This window comes from Corapipo altera, unplaced genomic scaffold (assembly GCF_003945725.1).
Source record: "Corapipo altera isolate COAL_440 unplaced genomic scaffold, ASM394572v1 67, whole genome shotgun sequence".
Taxonomy (NCBI): Eukaryota; Metazoa; Chordata; class Aves; order Passeriformes; family Pipridae; genus Corapipo; species Corapipo altera.
Window position 1 is genome coordinate 3,873,876 of NW_020884906.1, and position 24,990 is coordinate 3,898,865.

The window sequence follows — 24,990 nt, forward strand, 5'->3', positions numbered from 1 at the left end:
TGTAAGGGATGGCAAAGGCCAGGCTCCAAGGATATAAGCTTTTGATATATTGCTCAAGTTAAATTAGAGATTTGGTAACTCATTTCACTTCATTAAAGCCACTAAAATAACAGTGCAACTTTTCAACGGCGGGGGATTAATTTTTGAAGCAGTACAGGGGCATTTAGTTTCAATAAATGATGTAACTTGATTGAATCAGACAAATGGAATAAGTGACCTCCATCTAGCAAGGTTATAGTTGTAGGTGGGCTTATGTCTTAAGCAGATTTGTGCTGAAGTACACAAGAATGGGAATTGCAGTGTGAGAAGCACATTAAAATATTATAAAAGAGGTGACATGACTTGTTCTTGGAGCACTGAGGGTTAAAAAGCACTGCAGAGGTGTTTTAAATGCTGTTTTAGGTCAGGTATCCACAACTCTGATTTCTCAGTAACCAGATGCTCTCTGCTCTTCTAATTAAAATGTACTGTTTAATTTTAAACAAATGTTTTAAATTAGCTTAATGGTAATGCTCCAGGGGAAATGAATTTCTAGAATAATTTTTTCAGGCACTGGACAAAACAAATGCTGGCCTACGTTTTTTGGAAAAGATGAGAGATTTCAAGTGCCCTCAATATTTGATACCTAAAATAGATGTCATAGGAATTACATGGAATAGTTACTTGATGAAAATATGGTTCATTTAGAGAGAATTAAATTGCAGATGATTATCCATCCCTTTAGAAAATGTAGATTGGTTTTAAAAAAATTAGGAATCTTGGTTTTATATTACAGTTTGCTCTTCTATTGGTGACTCCAAGTCTTTTTATTTTAACAGGTAGATCCTTTCCTCTTAAATTCTAAATACAATTAAGGCTTTGGAAGATCAAGACTTTCCTTTGTCTGACTTTCCTTTAATTCTGTCAGGCAGAATTAAAGGTACCTGTAGCATCAGGGATTACTGGGACATGGATAAGGGTGTAGGGATCTGCTTTTACCACGAGATTTAAGTTTCAGACATTAAAGGGCCTGGGCTGGGACCAACAAGACAGAGGAGGGTGGAAGTGAAATAAATTCTGGAGTGATGAAATTACTTTGGACAACTTAATGAAAAAAAAAATGCTCAGATCCCACTGAGCCATTAAATGACTGAATTCCACATGGAAGCACCCATCTCCTCTGACAAGCCTTTGACAAAACTGTTTCTTTATTTTCATGGGGGATGATTCCTGACCTCAAGATTAAAAAGACTGAGGGGAGAAAGGGACAGAAAGAGTTATGAGCCCAATAGGCAGGAGAAAATATGATGAAAAAGAAGACTGAAGTGCTTGTGCATCCATTAAACATAAAGACAGCATTTGCAGGTGTTTGGGTTGCTTAACACTCAGGCTAAATTGATGGTAAATGATTTGCAGAAGAGGCACAAACACTTTTAAACCTTCCAATATACAATTTAACATTTTTCTTTTGACAATTGTCTTTTAAGTCCTGATAAATCAAGGAGGTAAGAGCAAACCATCAAAACTAATTTCCCCAAGCTCACCAAGCCACTGCCTTCTGCTAATTTGGAGCTCTGAGGTTCTGTAGGACGGAAATCCCAATTGTCAGCATCCCAAAAATGGGAAGACTTAATTCAGTGTGGGTGTTCTTAGGGCATACACTGGGTAGGTCTGTAATGGGAATGTAGAAACTAGCTCTAAAAATTGGACTGGGTATGCTTTAGGGCTCATTAAAATGAAATCCTAATTCAGAAGCTCTTGTTCCACACACCACAGGCTCCAGAGGGGTTTTGTCACACGCTTCCAAATTGTCTCCAGTTCTGTGCCAAAAAAGGAAACACAGAGTAGCACCCAATGTACAGGTCCACTGCTTTCATTCAGCTCCCCTGGATTCAATGGCAGAATTAATTGCAAAATAAAATGCATGTAATTGGATTAATTAACAGTACATTTCAAGGTCCTGAAATACAGAGTTAGCCGTGGGGTAAAACACACAATGTAGGTTTTTCCTGCAAACAGAACAAGTGCTATTTTTGGAGCTGTATCAGCATCTCATGAAGGTGTGCCTTGCTCAAAAAGCTGTTAGGGTAGGCATGGGGCTCTGAAGGGGGAAGATAAATACTGTAATTAGGGCTGCAGGACAACAAAAGGATTATTCTTACCTATAAAATCATTTGAGTGAAGTTGCTGGAAAGATAATTATACCCAAAATCGCTTGCGTGGGTCTAATATTTTCTTTACAAGGACTTACAAGACTCATTGAATATTTATAGGCCTGGAACATAAGACTGGATGAAATTTAAAACATAAATCCAATCACAATTTATGATGATGAAATTCCCTGCAGTTGTTGCCCCAACCTTTTAGCCTTCATGGACAGGCTTCCTGTGGCAGAGCAGGAGCCCATGTGATAAATGATACCAGAGCTGGATGCCCTTGACTGATGAACATTGCCTCGTTTGACAACTGTACAACAGTCCTGAGGGCTGAACTCACCATTATTTTGGTTGTTTTCCTTTTTTTTTTTTTTTGTTTCTTAATGCATCTATTGCAGAAATGTTGTTTGTGCTTCTGGTGTGGTTATCACATGCAAATGAGCATGCTGTTTGCCAGATGCAGATCTCATATTTATAGATTAAATACAGCCTGAAAAATCATATGTTAATTGCATTCTGAGGGTGTAGCAGAATTTCTCCCTTGAACATATTTTGTTTTGCTGGAAATAGCACAAATTCCAGATCAATGTATTTATAGTTGAAGCTGGGTGACAAATGTGTCAGGCTTTAGAAAAAGCTTTCTAATCATTACTATTACTGATCATTCACTGTTAGCTCATTGCTTAGGCATCTATCCCACATTATGTATTTGTTTATTTGCTTTCAATAACCTGTATTTCTCAGAAGACAACCAGCACTATTGGAAGGGCAGTGGGGAATGGCGAAGGATCAAAGCCAAACATCAGGTTATCAGAGGTAAGCTGGCAGAAGAGATCTGTGAGGAGATGTTTGGAGAGGAACAGGACTCCCTGCAGCTGGCTCAGTTAGTCACAAATGTTAGTTTTATTGTGCTGAAAACCCATGTTTTAGCTAAACTTCTTTTAGCTTCTAGTCTGCAGTGGCCAAAAGAGACACGGCAATGCCATGGGAGGCCTCACAACTCACTGGTTGTGGAGAGTTCTCCTGAGGCAGCAGGGAAAACCCAGCAGGCTGATTCAGCTGCAGCTTTAGAATCTCTTCAGGGGTAGCTGTTGGCTGGTGGCTTTTAAACTGAGAGCCAGCAGAGCTGTACTTACACCCCAGCATGGCAAAGGACACACCAGAAATATGTATAGGAAAAATGAGCTCAAAAAAGGGAACGCAGCAACTCTCGGATTTCAAATCAGGCCAGTTTTGCCCTTGAGGATTGTGTTATGAAAGGCAATGCTGAGCAGAGGCCCATCACAGAACAAGGAGGGAAATTTTGGAGAAGTCAATACACAACATTCAAATTAGTTTCTTGTTTACTGCACCACACTGTTGCAAAACATCAAAAATAAAGAGGAAAGATTTAAAATACACAGTGAACTTCATTATTACAAAGAAAAGTCTGACACAACAGCCACTCAAATCAATAGAAAACATTTCACTGGCTCTCCCTGGGGGCAGGATCGAGCCTATACAAAGCAAACAGTTTCCTAATAACAAGGAAGGTCTAGATGTAAGTCCTTTGATGACCAATTATGTATTCAAAGATATGTCCATAATCACTGGGCCGGCAGGGATGATTAGGATGGACTTTAAGCAGAGATAAGTCTCACTTTAAAACAGTCTGCTGCAGCATATTACAATATATCCTGAAAAGCCACAAATGTAAACAAACACTACCAAAAGACACAGTAAATTGAAAATACCTTTTCCCCCCTTCTTCATCCCTTTTTATAGCTCTCATAAATCTTTTAGTAAATAAGTAAATCACAGAGGTACCAAAGGAACTGGCAAACTAAGAGGTAGTTTATGTAACAAAGCATCTCTGTCTGCGAGCTCCTCTCACTGCTGTGGGAGCACTGGAGATCTGGAACATGAGGTGCTGTGCCAACCTCCCTGCTCTGGTCCCAGGAACCCAGGGAAAATGCAGGCACAGGACTGTTTAGTCACATCAGCTGATCTGAAAGCCACACAGGTACTCAGAAAACACGCCCTGTACTCCTCACTTTCCCCAGGCAACAACTCTCTGGTTGCTTTTTGGTCCCCTGATCACCACGCAGTCAACAGAGATGTTGATCTGAATAAAGTTTTCATCTTGATAATTTAATGCTCTGTTCATATAATCCTGGCTTTATGAACATGGATGTAGTGTGTGAAGTGTACCTGAATAGGTTCAGCCAGGTATAATTGGGAAGCAAACTGCTGCTGCAGTTTGGTCGGGATGCAGCAGGATCAGAACACTCCCCGTGAGCTCTGTGTGCTGAGAGCTCCTCTGTGTGCACAAATCAGCCTCCCTTTGAGGCCTCACAACAACAAAAATTTGGCATCTGCTCAAGGAGTGTACTTCTCCTAATGATCTTACAAAATGCTCCTGGTCTGTGCTGTGTTGGCACACCAGGGACAGTGTGCTCAGTCAGACACGTTTGAGAGTTTGAAGTAGCAGCAACTCCTGTGATCTTGGTATGTTTGAATAGAATAATAATGCATGTCTTACAATCTCTTCTAACAAGAACCCAAGAGAAACCCAAACCTAATTACAGATCCATCATTAAAGTGCTCTACATAGGCTGCTGCCTATCAGCTGGACTCTTGCAATTCACTGGAGCCTTAGGACAAGATTCTGGTAGGTTTTCCTTTCACTTTCCCAGGAATGATGTTTCTTCACGTAGTCTTTGGCCCTCATTATTATTTCTTTTTCCATAATGGGGTCATTCATCAAACTCTTGGACAGCACAACAAACTCCTAAAAAAAAGATAAAGAAAATAATAAATTAAAAGTTCCTTGAAAAAATTCTAATGATACTGAAACACCTGGTACCTGTATCTTGATTTTGGTAAAGCACTTCCAAGTGTGAGCCAATATATGAAGCTGTTCAAAGTCATTTTTCAAGATCAAATGCCATAATTTCTTTATAAAGAATGATCAATAAATAATTATTTTATTATTTTACACAGCCCAGCAACTAAGACAATTTAAGACAATCCCAAGGATGTTAAGACAAAAATGAGCAACGAATTTAATGACACAAAACCTGTTTGCCTACCCACATGTTAGAAAACCAGGCTGGTTATAAATTAATCACCTGGTCTGCATGGAGGATAATTGGCATCAGATGTTTGATCTCAGCTCAGCTACACTTAGAGCTCATTGCTACTGTGACATCCTCAGGTAATTTTATGGTAAGACTGAAGAACTCACTACAGACACATGGTCACAGTGTAAAGATAAGAGCAGGTATGAAGCAGCAAGTTCTTCTGGAGGGGCTGCACCTGGGCAGTGACAGATCCAGCAGGGTAAGCTCAACAAACTCCCCCCAAAAAGCTATATATTTCCTTTAACTTCACTGGGCAAAATACTAGAGCTCACAGATTACAACTATTCCTTTGTCTGCTCCTCTGCCGCTCTCACTTAGTTTTCGGGAAGAGAAACTGTGAACTTCAAACATGTGAAAGGAGATTTGATGTCTGAATTAATCTATTCTGAGCAGCTGGACTAATTTTCTACCAAGAGACAATTTTCAATGCTTCAGCTTGATTACAAATGTGCTCAGATCTGTGCAAAATAGTGCCTTGGTTCAGCTCAGAAAAGCAGACAGCTCTTGTGGCAGTGGAAAATTAAGATAATGCATTACTACACAACTGGTAGTGAAGATCAGTGCATAGGGACATGGGGGACAAAAGGGGTGGGAGAAAGAGATACATTATTTACACAATCTGTCAGCTGTGAAAGGAAATATCAGAGATAAGATAGGAGTTCATAACAAACACTAGTTAAAGTACCAAGCTATACTTGAAAACCTAAATACACAGTGTATGCATATCTACACAGATATAAAATCTTTGGTTAGCACAGAATTTTGCTGTTGCAATGCCACTGATGGCTATACATAAAACATAAGTGTAATGTGACCCCTGGGAAACACTGATACAGGAAATCATGTTGAACATGGGATAATCACTGCTTTGACTCTCACTGACAAGACAAACTGTCAGTAAAAGCATCACTGCCATGAAGTTTAAATAGAGATGCAGAGCAGTTCTGTTGAAAGGTTCGTAACTAGGTAATAGAATAAGGAGATTTTCATACAGGCATGGTAACAATAACCTCTTACTCTACCTAAAGTCAGGGCTGCTTGTAATCTTTGCTGTGGCCACAGAGCACTGGGAGAGCAGCCTCTGGAACAGCCACGTGCTTGGTGTCCCTCTTTCCATCCTCAGCTGCCTTGCCCGTGCTGGTTTAACTGGTGTGTTCAGTCCCTTACTGGGAACCTCTGGGGTCCCACGAGGGGGTTTTGTGAGACAGTCCCTGAAGGAGACAGGAGAGGCTGGTCTAGGGAGCACCTGAGGCTGTGTCTGTCGGACACTGCAGACACAGCTACTCCAGCTTCAGACACATCCCTCCCCTTCCTCCACAGCTGCCAAGAATACAGAACAGGGAAGGTGGGAAAGTCTTACATGACTTATGCTGGCTTCATCCAATTGCCTGTATAATCACAGTAATAAATACTGTTCACACTGAACTAAATTCCAACTTTAATTTTATGCTCCTGTGGAGGATTTTATTTAAAGTAATGTTTAAAACTAATTTATGTAAATTACCTAAGAACAGAAGCAGCAATGTAACATTTCTTGACAGGTAGTCCTATTAGCATTCTTTTAAAATGTGGATATAGAGGACAAAAACTTGGAAACATGTAAATGATAGAAGAAATGAGATCCTTATTCATAGTTACAATACTTAAGGTTGGGAATAATTTCAGGAAAAAATGCCAAACTGAGTCCAAAGCATAAAATCTGAGATAGTGAAGGAGAGAGAGAGAAAAAGCAAATGGAAAAATACCAGGAGACAGAGAATAAGGACTTCTCAGCTTTATCCCTACTCCTTCTACTAATCCAATGTGACCACCTACAAGTCACTTGCAATCTGACTGGAAGCCAATGGGAAGATTCACTGTGACTTATCTGGGTTTTGCCTCGTACCCTTGGAGCAGCTGGCTGAGCTTGTTTTCAGGTTTGCATGCTCAGCTTTACACAGCAATAACTTCATTTTTCAGGTGTCTCCCTTAACTACAAGTGACTTGCATTTCAGTTGCAGTTTTGTGGTGAGTCTGAGGAATGGGCTCCCACTCGCAGCGCGCAGACATTCAGAACTCTGAGCTCTTCCAGAAAATTCAGCATTTCATTGTGCTCTTCTAGAAGCCTATGATATATAAAGTAATGACAGGGAGGTAACATCTCTCTCAGCTGTTGTGCTGTGCAAGTGATGTTTGCACAAATATTTATGCACTCTCATATTTTGCTGTAGGTGTGAAACGAGCTTCAGTTTTGCTGCAAAAGGAGCAAAATGCCTCAAATTTCTTTTCAATTATCAAACACAAGGGTATGCACTTCAGCAGCCAAAATTAAGGAGGTGACATGCACGCTAACTTACTACTTGGGGGCCATCAATATTTCTAATAAGCCTTTTATTCACATATAGAAATGGGTATAATTAATATCCATGTGACAGCAAAACACAGTGTAAAAGTTCAGCCTTAGTAGTTAGGCACAACTCAGAAAAACTGGAGAGAGGATCATCTTTTGTACATCCAGAACTGCTCTCACATCTGCCCTTTTCCTGGGAAGTACTCCACCACAAACACAGACATTTTCCAACAGCAACCTCCATAATACAGTTTTCTCTGGGTAAATTGACCAATCATCCTTAAAGAAAATGTCAGCTTCTCCATATAGTAACTAAAATAAATTCTGTATAATATTTTGCAGAGACACAGAAATACAGGTATCCAGGAGATAAAGCTGGAAAATGAGTGCACTGAGTAAAAAGAATGAATAATTCTTCAATTACCACGAGAGCTGCACCGGTGCCACAGCTCACACATAATGTAAGATGCATGGTTAATATATTATTTATATAATGAAAGTAAGTCTGCAATTAAACCACTTCATATCGGCTTCAGCAGATAAAGGAACATGATTTTTAAACAACAGAGAATCACCCCAGGGAAGGCAAACTCCAGGTGTAAATCCAGAACAGCGACAGATCTACCTGGTAGCAGGCAGAGCTCGGGAGGAGCTGGTCCATCTATGCACTGCACAGGGCAAAGGGCCAGTGTGTCTGGGGGAGGCTGAACAGTGAGTGCTGGCACTGCCAGAAACTGAAAATTAGTCTATTCAGTGAGAAGATTCAAAGCTCTAAAACTTGGGCTTGAAGCCCTGGTGGAAATGGCACTGCCCCATGTTTGGCAGAGGAAACCAATGTGCCTCCAGTGTATTGCTGCCTGCCCCCAGTCGAGCTGAGGTTCCCTTTTACCACTTCAAAAGTTGTCTCTGCTAACATCAGTGTGTCCCTCTCTCAACCTCTGTTCGTGCTTGGTCCCTCTCTTATTGGCTTTGAAGTTTATTTACCTCCTTCTGTTTATTTAGGTCCTTCTGTGAGCTTTTACAGACACTGAACATCTAATTTAACTTAGGATGCTGAATAACTCTTTGTGTCATCCCTTTTAACATGGTTTTGCATTATTTATTGCCCTATTCTTATCTCTCACTTATTTTTTATTTCAAGTTCCATTAACTCAGTGTCAAATATTCCATAAACTTGCAAATTCAAGTAGCAGCAGGATCAAGCCATGATTTAAAAGTAACATGCACGGTAATGTTCACAAATGATGGAGTGTAAAGGACAAAACATTCCATAGCTTTCACTGTCACATGGATTATTTCCATCTCAGTGTTGGCTTCAGTGATTGGAAAGGCTTTTGCTATTTCCAGTCAAATGCAAATGGTTAACTACAGTTAGACCCAACATTTCCTGCTTTCCTGTAAGCCACAAAAGCTCACTTCCAGCAAGAAGGAAAGAAAAAAGCCAACAGCACTCACAATTTAAAACAATTCTCATTGCATAATGGTCAATTAATATCCCTCTGATTTAGCTTTCAAAAGATAACAGGCACAATTGCTCAGATCTAAGCAAGCCAATTTTGTAAAGCTTTCCCTCCTCAGATCAGAAACAACTTGAAAACAAGCACTGCTTTCTACTCTTGAGCTGTGATCCAGCCTGTATCTTCACAACCAGAAAGGATCCACCAAACCAGGCAAAGAAAATTTCTTTTCTAGTCTTTTGGTGGTCCAGATTTTTCAAGCCAGAGACAGACGCAGCACCTGGACACAGTTCTAACCTCTCTGTGTAGTTAAAGGCACTTCCCTCACCAACCTGATGCATTTGGGGGCACAGAAGAAAAGAGGCTTAAGATGTCAAAGTAAGCAGAGTAACTAAACCAAAAAAAAAAACCTTCTTACCAGAACACGTTTTCCAATCCACATTCAGTCAGAGGGAATCTTCCAAGGCATTCCAAGTGCCATGGGCAGAGTGTTCCTTCTCCCAACAATTAAAGTGTGTGGCAGAATTCAACACTGTAAGTTTTCTAACTTAATTGCATTTCTTTGATCTCATATAACTCTTAACCTCTGACAGGCTGTGTGCAGTGGTTTAAAAAACTGCATTGGATATGGTTTGGGGAGATAAGGAACAAGAGTAAATGGCTACTTTATCTTTAAAACCATGAGTGATGATGATTGGCATTTTGAGCTCATCTCTGCAAGAGGAAAGTTTTTCAACAGCTCTGTGGTGGGATTGGGGCATTATCCTGCAAACAAATATTTTCCTGACCCATTTGCAAACTCTGCTGGTTTATAGACCATTTGACACCAGTGAAGGTATTTTATTAACTGAAATACAATTGCTGTTTCCCAGAGGAAGCAGGGGTATTCCTTTCCCTTCCCAGACTCTGCTGATTCCAGCACAAATATTACCTAGGAGTGGGCTAGTTCATGTGGTAATGCAAGTTACCATCTTCACCCAGAAGAGCTTCTGTGGGCTGCTGAGGCAGAATAACAGCCAAAAGGGGGTCAACAAGCAGCAGCAGAACAGGAGGTTCTGATCTTTGGCCTTGCACAGTGCAGAGGTGGGAGCTCAGGCAGAAGGGGTTTATAGAAACTAAGATTACAGAAACTAAGACATATTTACAGCCTGTGACTCTAGTTCTGATGTAAAACACAGTCCTTCAGTCCTTAGCCATTCGTACAGGTCACTGGTGTCACTGGGACTACTCCTGTGCTTGAAAGTGCACTTTCCTCTGCGTGAAATATAGAGCATATTTTCAATTGGTCTTGAATTCCAAATAAACACGTGGAGTGTGGGATGCTTGGAGATCACGGAAGAGGCTGCTTATGAGGATGTATGATGAAGTTAATTGGGTCTGGTATGAATAATGTATTTGAATTCCAAGCCAAATGCAGCCAACACGTTGAGGGAAACAACAGAATGTCCCAGCATCAATATCAGGAGAGCTCTCAGTCTGTGTTCAACAGGATCATATGTCCTGGAAGTTTTGAAGGAGCATATGGGAGTCAATGGATTTTTTCAAGGAATACATGTACAAATATTTTATAAATAGCTTTACATTTCAGCCTCCACTAGCCTGGAAGTACCCCATTTCCAAAGGATATTGCAAGAAGTGGGAACATTTCCACAACAAAATAAATTTCAGAAGTTATCAAAGAAATCTTTTTTTTTTTTTTTTTTTTTTGGTAAAAATCATTGGAAACATGGAATATTGCAGAAACAAACAAACAAATAAACAAAGCCACCACTGCAAGAATTTTTCTTTCAAGAAAAACCTCCAAAACTAACCAAGAGGATTCATCTTCCTGGAACAAAACTTAATAGGATGCATTAATCACACACTCCACAAAGTAAATAAATATGATACGTTTTCTACTTTGCAAAATCATCAAGTGGACTATTCTAGTATGTTTTTTTTTTTTAATCTTGACTTGGATAAAATACTGAGGGAATCTGTGTCTGAAAATCATCTTCCACAGCACATATGAATATGTAACAGCAAAGCCCCAGTGCAGGAAAACACAGTGAAATGAATATTTCCAGCATTTTAATATGGGTAGTGTTCCTTCTCTCCCAGCTCTTATTTATCTTCACAGAAACTTCATCTTAACACTTTACTTAATTGTCATGATTAATTTTTCTGACTGAGCAATATCTTGCACCTAAGGATGCATTATATTAACTGCTAGAAACTATAGAAAAAAATATTATCTAAAACTTCAGGCTCCTCGGTCTCTTCTGGTGAGCTACAGCTTGTCTGATGTGAGTTTGCATTTCATTTATTACTTGAAAGGAAAAAAAACAACAAACCCAGAGCATCTCTTCCAGAGGTTTGGTTATGGAACCTTCAAGCTCCAGTGCAACAAGTTGCTGGCAGGTCTGAGCAGCACAAACCTTCAGCAAGGCTGACACCTAGGCCGAGTTCACTGAACTGCAAATGAAGGAGAGGCAGCAGAGCTTCAGAAAGGCAGACTGACATCCAGGATTTGGGGGAGAACCTGAGGAAAAACTGCTGAGAGGAAAAGCCAAGTGTCCAGACAGACAGAAAATAAACCTCACCTTTGGAAGGGCGAGGTCTGAGGATTCCCTGCTTTCTTACCTGGGGATTTGAAAACAGCAGGCCTGTCTCCTTATGTTTTATTATTGCTGCATTCCCTGGAATGTTCCTTGCCAGCACTGGAACGTCTAAATCCATTGCCTAGAGCAATACAAAAGAAAGAAACAACAGTTTGTAAGGATTCGGGGATTTTGAGGTGCTAATGGTGGTAATTTTAAAATGAAAAGCAGAAAAAACAAATCAAACTTCTTTCCCATCTCTCCAATTTTTTAACTGAAAAATACCACGTCTAAGGTGATCTCCTATAAAGAACTTCTTTGAAATATTTTGTTTATGTCAGTCTTGTAGCTTTGAACATATTATCAGAAGCAATCATGCAGGAAGTCAATGCATAGCTGCTTCTTCAGGTATTCTTTTCCACCTCAAAATATGCTGTTTGTTTCCCACTGGAAGCCATGAACATATGGCATGCTTGAGGAGGATAAAATTAAAGTTCAGCTCAAAGGTTGTCAGTGTAACTCCTTCTCTTACTGAGCATGGATGAGAAGATTAGTTCATAGCACAAAAACAAGTGAAGTATCTGTTCTCTTGTTCCACTAAAACACATTTTTCGCAGATTTTCTAGAACACACAGAATTCCAGAGATGTGGGCAGTTCACCAACAGTGAAGGGGATCCTGGAAGTCACTTGGCACTTTCTCCTCCATTCCGATTCCTATGGGCTCTGGAAAAAGCTTTTCTTTTGAGATCATCTGTCACTGCAGCCTTCTTTGGACTTTGAGCTTTCAGGGACTGCAGGGAAGGACGCAGGGCTGCAGCAGCTGAGTGAACTGCACTGAGGAGAGGACAGGTTATGCTTTCAGAACACTTTATGCTTTCAAAACATATGATCTACAAAGCCACTGGTGTGGGACTCCTCAAAGACCAGGGAATACACCTGAAGAAAGTATTTGTATGTGTGGAAAAAGAAAGGAAAGGAAGTGTGGGGTCTCAACATGCAGCATTTCAAGCTGCCTGCAGAATCAGCATCCATTCCAAGCCAGGGAACCATTCCCAAGAGACCTAATGCTGGGCCACTTTAAAAAACACAGCTGAGATTTTGAAGTACCTTGTGTGCAAACCCTGGCCCCTCAGCTCTTGTTACTCATGCATATCCTGATGTGAAGCTTTAATTACTATTGATGAATTGGGAAGTCTTGAGATGCACTGACTGTAAAAGCAGAAATATTCTTATTGTACAATTATCACAGTGTCAAATGAGAAAGAAATTCACTCCCCCAAATCTTCAATCTGTCTCATACTGATTCCCTGTCACTCCAGAGTGAATGCATTTTTAATTGCTGTCATTACACTCCTGGATGAGGAGCAATTTTGCTTCAGTCTACAGAGCAAGAAAACAAAATTCCAAGGAGAAAATGATGCTTTTGTATGGTTTGGACAAACCCAAAGACAAAAATATCCTGGCTGATAATGGACAGGACCAATTATGTTTTGAACAGGGAGGGGCTGCCAGGACGTAGCAACATATTTTAGTAACTTAAAATATCCAAGAAAAACACTGTTTAAATCACCACTGCAGATGTATTTACACTGGACATAGCAATTCTACAGTCCTTCTGGCACAAACATCTGCTTTGCAGCAGTTAGCTCTAAAAATAATAATAATCCTTAATGATATAAACCTGTTCTACACTTTGTATCACAAACTACTGGATTAGCTGGAAGTAATTCAGACAGATTCACGAAGGGAACATAAACCAGAATAAATTAGAAATACAAAAAATACTACAGACTAGATTCTGCATTTATCTGAATAAAGTTGTTGAGACACAACTTTAAAAAAAAAAAAAAATTTAAAAAGTCATTTTGGTGAGAGGAAATACAGGAGGAAGGGGAAGGGGAACTGTACCTAAAGGTGAGGTTGCTGGCACAGCATTGCTGTACTGCAGGTTAGATTGGGCTATAGCACAGTTAAAAATTGTCTCAAGATATATTCATTTACTTCTGGTTTTGAAAGCTACACTGCTGATGATTGACTGAAGTTGAACAGTAAATTTATAAATTTATATTTCATTTTCTCTAATTTCTGAACTCTAAAAGGAAAGACATTTGTTCTGTCTCATGGACTTGCAGGGTAGTAACTGCTACACAAGAAAACTTTCAGTTCCCAAAACACACAGGTACCAATGAATTATAGCTACTGAAAGACAGAACAGATGGCCAAATACTTTGGATGCTGGGCTGCCTTTACACCAGCTAGCCTTAAACAAATGGATTGGGCTGTAAATAATTACTGCATGAAGTGGCTTAGAATTTAATTTAGATACTTAGTCTATTTTTAAGCAGTAAAAAGAATCATTTGCATTGTTGAAAATATGTATAATTTACTGACCTAAGTTCCAGAAATAATAGCATAAAATAACATTTTAGTCCATTGCCCATCTGTTTTGTTCCATTATTCTGACTGCAAATGTGTTTTACTGCTATTGCAGAAGGATGCAGGGTGTAAATTTTAGCTGGGGAAGCTTGTTACCCAATAAGCACATCCAACCAGCAGAATAAGGCTTAAAGACAGGGTTTATTTACTACTTTGTCTTCTGGATTGGCCCTCATTTTCTTCCTTCTGGCCTCTGCACCTTTTTGTTGGCTTTTCAATTTTACTGCTTTACAACATGCCTTCATTTTTATTTTTTTTTTATTTTTATAATTTGCTATGGCTTTTATTCCAAACTGCTAGGCCTGTACTTCACATGTTGTCCAAGACTGGATTTTGCCTCAGAGTAGAAATTTTTCTTTAATTAGTTTCTCTTTGGTAAAAGCATAACAACCTAATGATTGTTACAGCAGTTGCAATACTCTTGAGAGCACAGAAAAAGTGCTCCAGTGAAATGGTGCTGGAATCTGAACCTTTTTCTACCCAGCTACATAGGGAACATATAAACCTTTCCTTTTTCACCACCACATGCCCAGAAACGTGCAGAACTCCTGAGCTCTCTGAGGAAGGGATGTATTTTTAATGTTTGCTATAACATTTGTTTTCTCTTCTTCAAATGCCAAACAGAAAATAGATCAGTTATGGCAAAATCTCTGACATATCAGTACGAGCTGACAAAATAATTAGTTATGGCTTTTAGTTCTTTCATACCTTAAGGCAGGTTGAAATAGATATGATTATATATTTATCTAATTTATCTATTATATATTTATCTCATACTAAAATACTGTTTACAGATTCATGACCTTGTTAAATGTTGAGCTTTGAAGAGAATGAAAGTTGCATTTCCAAAGCCAAGCCTTTTATCTCCAGCCTAGGACCAGGAGATTTTTATACATAGTTCTCTGGCTCATTATTTAACAAGATCTTAGCAGATGGCCCTTTCTGTTGCTGGGCATCTCAAGAAAAAAACTCCACTTTATTAGATTGACACTCCTCTGAGAGAGAGATTTTTACAGCATGTTTTACAAGCATGGCATCAAATCCCACTGTCCCACTGCCTAGTGAACAGACAGACAAATCCCAAACCTTTATAACTTCAGCAGCAGAATTCAAACAGGTCTGAGGGGCTAAAAAGCTCCAGGTATTTTCTCAAGAGATAACTAAAGAGCTAATTCTGCTTGGAGAAGATCTGACTAAGCTGGAACTGGGGCTGTTGTCTCACCAGACCTGTGCCATGACTGCTGGACTTTCCTTCCTAAAATGGAAGGTACCAGTTTGCCCCTGTAACTCATTTATTTGCCAGGTCTTGTTATCCCTATTCCAAGACTTCCAGGATGAACTCCCAGTTATGAGTTAACAGCTCAGAGATTAACTTTGTTTTTAGTAAAGGTAGTTTCTTCAGCAGAATTAAATCTATTAATCATAAGACTAGCCTAGGAGGTGAAATGCACAGCCACACATGAGATAAAAACCCAAGTAATCTATTATATATGTATAAAATACATATATATAATATAAATTCAGCATGAAAAAATAAAATGAATACTTCTTGATGATTCATCCTAATAAATACTTTTTTGTGATGTAAGAAAAACATCAAAATGCAGGAAGCTAACTGCAAATGTATATAAAGGCATCCTGCAGAGAATGCCTTTTGCTAAAACAGTTTTGTAATTCTAAGAGAGAGAAGACAAATATAACATGAAGTGCTTAGTATTCTGTCTGTGTAGTAATTTTTTGTTGGTTTTTGGGGGAGGTTGTTTGTTTGGTTTGGTTTGGTTTGTGTGTGGGGTTTTTGCTTTTGTTTGTTTGTTTTTCTTTTTGATAGGTCTGGGTATGAATTGGGAATAAATGACTCGAGGTAACTGTGAGGTGGAACCTTAAAGGAACAGCTTTCCCACCAGTGATGGTATCTGATTATTGAATAGCCCTCATAGGATAACTGAATAGTTCAGCCACAGACAGAAGGGCCCCAATAAAAATTCCTTTGCTGATTTAGTCTTATAGTTATCAGATTCCAAAGTTGGAAGAATTGCAACTGCAAAAGAGGAGAGCAGAAAACCAATGATTCCTGAAGCAGCTCAGCATCACTTGTGAGGTAAACTGGCATTAACTTTTGGCTCTGAGTTACCACCTATTGTTAAGACACTGAACTTACAAAATTGCTCCCTCTCCTGATAAAAGCTAAGAAAAGTGCCTTTTAACTGCTCGGATCTGATGGGAAAATTTGGAAGAAAAACTATACCAATTGTCCCGTCAGCCCTGAGTTTGCATAACAATTTGTATGAGACCGAGCACATTTGCACTTCTGCTGCAGATGCTGCATCTCTTCAGGCTTTCTGGTTTGCTTTATCCTCCCTCTTTAACTCACTGGAAACAAATCAGGTTGATTTTTGGTGAACTGTTCTGTGAGAATTCCTAAGAGGAACAGGCAAGTGGGGAGGATGAGGTGACAATTCCTTAACTTCTTCTTCTCTGAGTCACTGGCTCAGTCGAGCACTGTGTTGGTAACTCCATTTCACCTCAACTACCAAACACACAAAGTTTGTCTCACCTGCCACTCTGGGAAGTTTGGAAATGTCACAGTCTAGAAATTGCTGCTACAGAGTCCTGTTGCTGTGAAAGAGCATCTGCTTCCAGCTCTGAGCCACTGGCATTTTAGAAAGGAAATACAGACTTACTATCTTACCATCCTCTGGCTTTCCTAATTCTTACAGTGCTCACTTAGTTCCTACTTAGGAAGACTTTCAGCTGTGTGGAAGAAAAGCATACTGGAAATGCAACTTAGAAACAGGAGATTCATTAATACAAGCAATGGAATTGTTTCTGTGGTCTTCTGAGATTATGATGAACCAACGTTCAGCACTCACCAAAATACATGGAATAGTGAAAGGCCCAAAGAACTTCCACTTTAAGTACTCTTATTATTTTCTGAGAAAACATTTAACACTAAGCAGTGCCCTACTTTGACAGGTATGAAATAAAACTGGTTATTAATTTTCAATACTGATGGCAAAAAAATTAACTGAGCGTGTCATTCATTTATTAATCATTTTGGAATTAAACAACCAAATACAGCTCTTAGATTGCTTTTTGAAAGGATGGAAAATAAATGGAAGCCCATTCTAGCAATATTATAAGGAAGTGGATGTTGAATCAAGTATAGTGACAACCCCAGTAAATCAGAATGATTTCTACATCTCAGGTCTGTATTGTTAATTTAACAGGATTGATAAAATTACATTCTGTCCTTTAAAAACAAATAGACAAATCATAAAAACCTGTCAGCTGAAGGGAAGAAAATGTTAATTGCTAACACTTGCAAAAAGAAATATTTTAGTTTTGTCTTCACTAGATTTGAAACGGGCATAAAATGTTGACACACATTTCCAGTGACAAAAGAAGATTTCAGATTCACTATAACCTCATGAATAACCTCACAACTAAGGTGCAGTTACCTCCAGAATTGCAGCAGACATCCCTTCTGAAATGGAGCTGTTCACCAGGGCAAAGCACCTCTTCACAGCAGCGTGGAGATCATCCTGTGGCAGCTCCTGTAACAAATGGACTCCAGGTGCCCTGGAAACCAAACCAAACCCCTCCTGAGAAGGGGCTCTGACAGTCTGGTACTCACACAGCCAGTTGTGTGTGTGTGTTCATTTGGACAGACACGATTTTAAAAGCTGGGCAGCCAACTGCTTCCCTTCAGCAAACAGAAGGTTTAATATTAACTTCTTACCTTTTAACTTTTTCCTTCACTTCACTTGTAAAAAGCGGATCCACCTAGAAAGGAGCACACACGGAGGAACACGGCACCATTTTAAACACGGGGTTTGAAATACCCGGAAAAGAAAAATAAATTCTAGCACATCTTTTAACTCAGGTATTTAAAGGGGTGAATGTGCCTAGGTTTAAAATCACACCACAGACCTGTAACTGGGTGGTTACGTTTGAGGCTTCAAACCAACCCTCTGGTGAGTGATTGACACGTGGAATGCCCAGCCCAGGATTGACACCTCCCCTCTGCACCTTTGGGTGACTCCTCTCCTCAGCTTTGGGCTGCTGCTGGCAGGGAGAGTCTGTCTGTCTGTCTGTCTCCCCTGACATCCCTCTGTTTCAACCAGAGCTGGCTCTATTTAACAGGAGTGACTGTTCTCAGATGACTCTGCTTTGACAACTCACTGAAGTGCCAAGTGACTGTCCTACTGTGCATGAAGTAGTGAGAGGAAGGGAAGGAACCTTCCAGGCTTTAGTTAACTCAGGAAGCAATCTGGATGTAAACTGAGACAATGTTATAACAATAAATGCTACGCCCTGACAGAAACAGTTGTTTGGAAACTAATAAACACTGAATTCTAAAGCACAGTAAAACATTAAAAAGTTGTCTAAGCTGGGCAATTAACTCCAGTAGGTTTATTTACAAAGCTTAACTACGTCTGCTATTTTCATTTAACATGATTAAAAGAAACAAACAGAACTTGAAAATCCTTAAGTAGACATGAAGAAGGAAACTAGACTTTATTAAGGCTGACTGATTATATTAGAGTAATATATGTTAGCTTGCAGCAGTTGTAAGACTGGGAACAACGACTTTTTTTTAAATGTATGTTAATATTTTGGGTTTGGTTAGCTTTTTTTTCCAGATTATGAGACAGACAGTACTCACAAAGCATTTTAGAAAACTCTTTTGGTAAAAAGCCAGAATTTATAACTATGATTGTGTATTTTGAACATGAGATTAATTATTTCAAGAAAATGGGGCTTCATAAATTAAAAAATTAAAGTGAATCACTTGCACTAAGGAATGATTTCCCACTGGATACAAAAAATAAAAGGCTTGCATAACAGCTTCAAAAAGTATTTTTGGTAACAGCAGGGGAAAAAACTCAGGTGCCTTTTCCTGAAGCACTACCTGATCCTGGCAGCAGAGTATGGATCTATAGACGCACAGAGTAAACCAGTATGTCCTGTCACAGGTTCCTTGGATATTTCATAGTGAACTTCACAATTGCTATTTCTATCTAAATATATTTTCAGCTTTTTCCCCAAAGTACCATTTTGATGCTGAGTTCCTCTCATGAGGAACTCCACTCTATTTCCATTAAAATCGATGGAGCACTTGCAAGTGACTTGAGGAGCAGTGGGATTTGGTCTTTTGTTCTTGTACCTTTAGAAGGATCAGAAAAGCTACAGCCTGTGACTCATACAATTTGTATGACATTAATTCCTATTCTGTCTCCTTCAGTGGAAGCCAAGAAGTTGCCATCTGCCTCACAGACAGAGCAATCCTTTAAGCTGTAGTCTTCTATTGGTAAATATTCCAAGAATCCTGGCCTGAGTATGAGAATTCAGTTAAAATATGACTTTCAGGACGGGTGTAGCGACGACTTGGAGAAGTGATCCCCCTGAGCTGCATTTAGGAATTTGAGGGGGCACAGTTACCTAACCACAGGCTCAATATAACAGCAATTAGATACAACATAAGCTGTTCAGCAAGTTGGAAAAGTACTCAGAAGATGTGAACACTTTCCAAAGCCAAGTGGCTATGGCAGGATGCCGAGAAACTCAGCACAGGCTCTGAAAAAGCTACTGAAAAGAATTTTATTTCCACCCAGTTTGTCTCCATCATCCATTTTTTCTACAGGGAGCGTTTGTTGCCACATTTTATTTTGTCAGCAGGCAAACATGATCATCAGTTACCTATAGCATTTGTTAAAACATCATCCATCCAGAGGCACAGCCTTCAAAGAGCTGCAAATTTCATCAGTTGATCAGAGGAAAGCAGCTCCCGTTGTATGAGCAGTTCCCATCAGAACAGATGAGATAAGATGACAACGTGGAAAGGGAGTGGGCACACAGCAGGAAACCACACTGAACAGGTCCAGATATACCAGTAAGGAAGTTTTACTCTGCTGACAGGCAAAGAAACATCTGAGGTGTGTTTGACAGTGCAGGAAGTCCCAGATCAAAGGCTGCACGAAGATGAAGGGGCCTCTTAAGCACAGAGCCTCCCATGATCAAAACCTAGCAAATCTTTTATAAATACACAACATTAAAATGCTGCCATATAAAAATTAGCTCAGAAATAATGGACCAGGAACATCTTCTTTGTAATGCTGGGACTCTAGACTTTGAAGGCCAAACCAGGTCTTAGTACATTGAAAGTTGTGTCAGAATATTGCCCAGAGTAGTAAGAGTGAAGAGCTTGAGGAACCTGTAACATATTCAAGACAGAGAGGAAGGATTTGCTCCGTTTCTTGGGTTTGTGAGGTTTTGGCAACATGACTGGGCAAGGAATCACCTTTTCTCACAGCAGCAGGTGACCCCACACTACAATGTTTATCTGATTGATTGTTGAAAAGGTTCAACAAGACCAAGCTTCCCCTAGAATTGCAAACACAACCTGCCTGCAGCAAATGCACCTTCAAAACCAGCACATCCTTGTGAACACCCTAAACACAGCCATTCCACATCATCTTTTCCCTATACTAAATGCTTCAGGAAATTCCGTGTCTTCTGGTTTAATGTGTATTTTGCAATTTGGAACAATTGACAACTTGCAAAAAAACCCAGAGTTTTAATTCAGCTGAAACAATTTGGCAACCAGGGCTTAAATTAACAAAACTTCAGGTCTAAAAGGAAAATAAATAAGCTTTTTGAGAAATACAGGAACAGCTCATTTTACCATTTCTAACAAAGGGTTAGAAGAGTTGTCAGCAAAATGGTAGCATTAGCTCTTACCTGTTAAAAAATGTCTCAGTGAGTAGGACACTTATTCAGGATGCAACTGGCAGAATTTCATATTCCTCAGCAGGATAAGGAATTTGAAATTATAACTCTGTCTCCTGTCTGATGTTCCTAATTACTGTGCTCTAGGATATTCTGGAGCAGGGAATTAGACTTTCTCTAGTGGCTTAGTTTAGTTAACAGCTGTTTTATTTTAAAACCAGCCCAGAGAACATACAGTAGGTTGAGATGGGCTACATCCCTCCATCTGTGGAGGCACTTATTCACCTAAAACTGCCACAATAGGCATGGAAACAAGTTGGACAGAAGAAAAATAGCTATCAGTGGAAAAGAGTATCATTGCAAACACAGCAATGTTCTGTATATCTAAAAGGATAGCTAAGAAATAGGCAGAGAGGGCTCTGAGGGGTCACCCAGCAGCTGAACACAAGTTTTGTGGCCTTAACTTTCTTTAAAGTTTCATAAGCTCCTATTTTTGGAATACAGAGCTGCTGAAAATTAGCTACTGTTCCAAAATTCAGTATAGAAACGAACAAAAGGAAAACTGGAAGTGAAGACAAATGCTAAAAATTTTACATTACACAGGACCCAATCCTGCAACATTACCTGGATTGCACTACTGGAGACAATCATGCATAGAAAATGCAGGAAATAATATATAATCTTATGGAAGCAAATATATAATCTTATGGAAGCAGGGCAGAAAATAGTATGTGGGCCTTTGTTCTTTCTGTTCTTAATTAATATAATCTTAATGTGTGGTTTTTTTAATATTCACAATAAAGATTATATACTTCATAGATAATGGCACTGATTTTCTTAAGGTTTTTGTGGTTTGAGAAGTAACATGAATAGGAAAAGTACAGCTAAATACCAATAGAGCTGAGAAGTATTTTCATCCTTTAGCAATATTTTAGTACTATGGGAGAAATATGTTTTAAAATGTTTTAAGGAGGTTCAGTCCTTGCCTGTGCACTGCCACAGGGTTATTTCTGGTAGCTTCCTGTAAAGGCATCAGCTTATGGAAAAGTGAAGCAAATTTAAAAAGACGACTAAAATGTTTATAATCCTCACTGGAGGCAGCAAGTGCATCTTTGGATTCTAAAGCACAGCTTCATTACACCTGCTCTGAATTTGCCTTCCACACCAGTTCACTTCCAAATCATTTTGTGTATTAGCGTGGAAAAAAAAAAGCAGAGAAAATAAAAAGGTAAAAACATCTTTTAAGAATAAAATCCTAAGTCCTAAAATTTACAAAGAATAAAACTGGATGAAAAAACAGAACACCAGTCCTTATTCACCCATTCAAAGTCTATTTATTTTCTTATCAAACAAACAGCCTAAAAGTTTTCAGGCTCATGTGAATCAGAGATGAGACTGATACAGAGAGAACACATCACCCAGATGAAACAGTGAAGCTTTTAGTATCCTTAGAGCATCAACTGAGAGTTTGTTTCATGTGACACAGATGCCTCCTCAGACCTTTCCCACTGTTTAAATGATGGCTACAGGCTCCCTTTCAAGCCCTGATTTCCTTCTCAAAGGTCCTGCAATTAGTTTTGTAAGTTTAGCATAAAGCAAACTTGTTGCCCTTGACACAGGCAACATACCAGAAGCAGAAGAAGCAGGACAGAGACACCAACTTTGAGATTATTCTGAGATGTGGATGTCTAAGAACAGCTCAGTTCACCTCAGTCTTTAGTGCTCTGAGATTCCACCAGTTTTATTTGTCAGCTCTGTCCTCGCTGTTGGGTGTCAGACAGAACTCAAACATCACTTTGTACCTGCTGACAACTGTTAATTGTGTTTGAATTAAGATTGCCAGAAATGGCATCAAAGTCTAGATGGAATGGCCCAAAGACCAATTCTCCACGTGAAGGAAAGATGTAAGAACAGGGATAACGAGCACCTGAATCACCTGCACAGAAATAAACCCCCTCATTAGCAATGCCTGAGAAAAAAATTCTTCTAGGTGGCAACTACTGCCTTTCAAAATATTTGATAGGTTCATTTATTAATTATTGACACTGAAATAGGCATTTCTAATATTTTATTTGCAAAAGTATGCATTTTTAGTGTCTAAAATCCCACAGGTATGAAAACAGAAGCCAATGTTAGAATCCAAATATTTTGATACTCTCTATTTTCAGAACTTCTTTCTGTAATCAAACACTAAATGTTTTGTTGCAACAGTCTCAGAGGCCATAATAGATTATTGCCACCATCAAGTCATCCCGGCACTGGAATTGCTTCCACTTCCAGAGTTTAGATCTTTTGTGAGCTGCTAAATTTGCACCTTCTTATCTCCACGAAAATTACAAGTCCTCTGACTTAGGTTCACTTTGGAAAGAATTGTTGGGATATCTCAGATGCAAGTAAATGGAAGTATTTAGAATTAAGCATAGAAGCAAAACAAAAATTACAATGACAACTTACTGCAGGTCCAATAATGCCCAGATGGACACTGGGATCCTTTCTGTGCCAATCTAGAACAGAAGAGCAACAACTTTTTTATCAATCCAAATTATTACTTTATTAATTTAATTATTTCTCTGCTTTCACTGTAAATAGCTGCATGAATAACGAAGAATTGGGCAAATATTGTATTACTACTGAAAAGACTGAACAGGCACCAGATTTCATGCTCAGACCTCACATACTCCTCATAATTCAAATATTAGCATATCTGAAAGTTACTATTTAGCCTTTCTGCTTTATGTGATCTCTTATGACTCAAGGGTTATTTAACTAAAGTCAGATATTAATTTTGAATCACTCAAGAGAACAATGCTCTGTATAATGCAGTGATTCTGGCCACTAAGCCAAACTTATTTGAATTTTTTCCTATGTAAAGGAACAAATGGAAGTAACTGCAACCATCACAATGACTACTCAATTATATACGAACAAGAGAAATTTGCTGCCCTTTCAACACCAATTACTTGAATAAACTACATTTGTTACTCAGCATCACAAGATTTTAAAGGTTTATAAAAGTCAGTTGAATAATGCAGGTTAAATTTCCAACTTGGAACACTTGAACTGTTTACAGACCCAAACAGAACCTGGCAAAACTTTCCCTTATGTGAGTCTGAGAAAAATTCTGACCAGTTTACAGTGATGAGCCAGAACAATGGGTGGTACAATTTGTTTGCAACTTCAATAACATTAATTAGCACACATGCAAATCAATGTAACAGCCACAGGACAGCAAGATAAAAAAAGTTATTTTGAAGCAGTTGATCTTTTCTTTTGTCTCCCATCAATATTGTACATAACAGCAAAACAGTTCCCTCAGCAAATAAAACCATCAGATATTGCTTTGATTTCAATGCTCTGTTATTCCCAGCAGGATGGGAAAGACAGCAGCACAGAAATAATGTGTTGAACAGATCAATGGTTTCATAAGAATTTCTTTTTTTTTCAAATGTAAATATATCATGAAGTTTTCTGCAATGAATAAACCAGCTCAAACTTACAAACATAAAAGAAATGCGTCTGAATTCAGTGACAAAACAAAACAGGATATTCAAATAGCCAGCACTTACCAGAAAAAACTTCTACTAAATAGAGAGGGTCTTTTACTCTTCGAAGTCCACATATCAAAAGAAACAGATGTAAACAGTCTGTATCTGTAGGAATGTCTGCAACAAATAATTTTAAAAGTCTGAATGCAGATAAAAAAGCTGAACACTCCAAACTGTTCCATGAATGAGCACATAACAGTGAATGAGCAGAAACAGGGGGGATTCTGAAAAATTGCCATTATTGTTCCCTCTGGTTCTTGCTCTTGCATCAATCCTCAGATCATCCCAATGGAGAACATAATTTTATAGGGGGTTTATTTCCAGAGGCAAGGAATGTGCAGAACTTGGAGAAAAATCTGCTGGCTGGTATTCCTGGACACCAGATCCCAGCTTTGACTGACCTGGCAACTAAACAACTCTCTGTGTTTCTCACTATTTCTACCCATAAGTAAAATAAATGTGCATCCATATAATAACTCACCTCCTATTTCAAAGAGATTGTGAGGGTTAGGTAATCAATGGCTGTAGGGCTTAGAGCTCTGGATCCTGCACTTTTTGTTGTTAAAGAGCAGGAAATGTCCCATAGCTCTCCATCCCCAGCATGTCAGCACTGCTACAGAATAGTTAACTAGAAGTTAAATTATTGCAAAGCATTTA

The 24,990-nt window shown here is 39.0% G+C and overlaps 1 protein-coding gene across 5 annotated transcripts in view; it reads right to left on the bottom strand.

Annotated features, from left to right (window-relative positions):
• Positions 1-3,460: 3,460 nt before the first annotated feature.
• The window catches only part of GLT1D1 (glycosyltransferase 1 domain containing 1), a 50,026-nt gene continuing 28,496 nt past the window's right edge, over positions 3,461-24,990 (bottom strand). For 2 of the 5 annotated variants that reach the window (XM_027652000.1, XM_027651998.1), the window contains exons 7-13: positions 24,355-24,450; positions 23,243-23,292; positions 17,799-17,842; positions 17,518-17,638; positions 11,666-11,764; positions 11,377-11,575; positions 4,792-4,905 (exon numbers count right to left, since the gene is read on the bottom strand). In XM_027652000.1, the coding sequence (XP_027507801.1) occupies positions 11,414-11,575; positions 11,666-11,764; positions 17,518-17,638; positions 17,799-17,842; positions 23,243-23,292; positions 24,355-24,450 (572 nt within the window). In that variant the 3' untranslated portion in view covers positions 4,792-4,905; positions 11,377-11,413. Of the gene's footprint in view, positions 4,906-10,715; positions 11,576-11,665; positions 11,765-17,517; positions 17,639-17,798; positions 17,843-23,242; positions 23,293-24,354; positions 24,451-24,990 lie in introns of those variants that run through there. The other 3 variants (XM_027652003.1, XM_027652001.1, XM_027651999.1) reach the window with 3 other exon arrangements.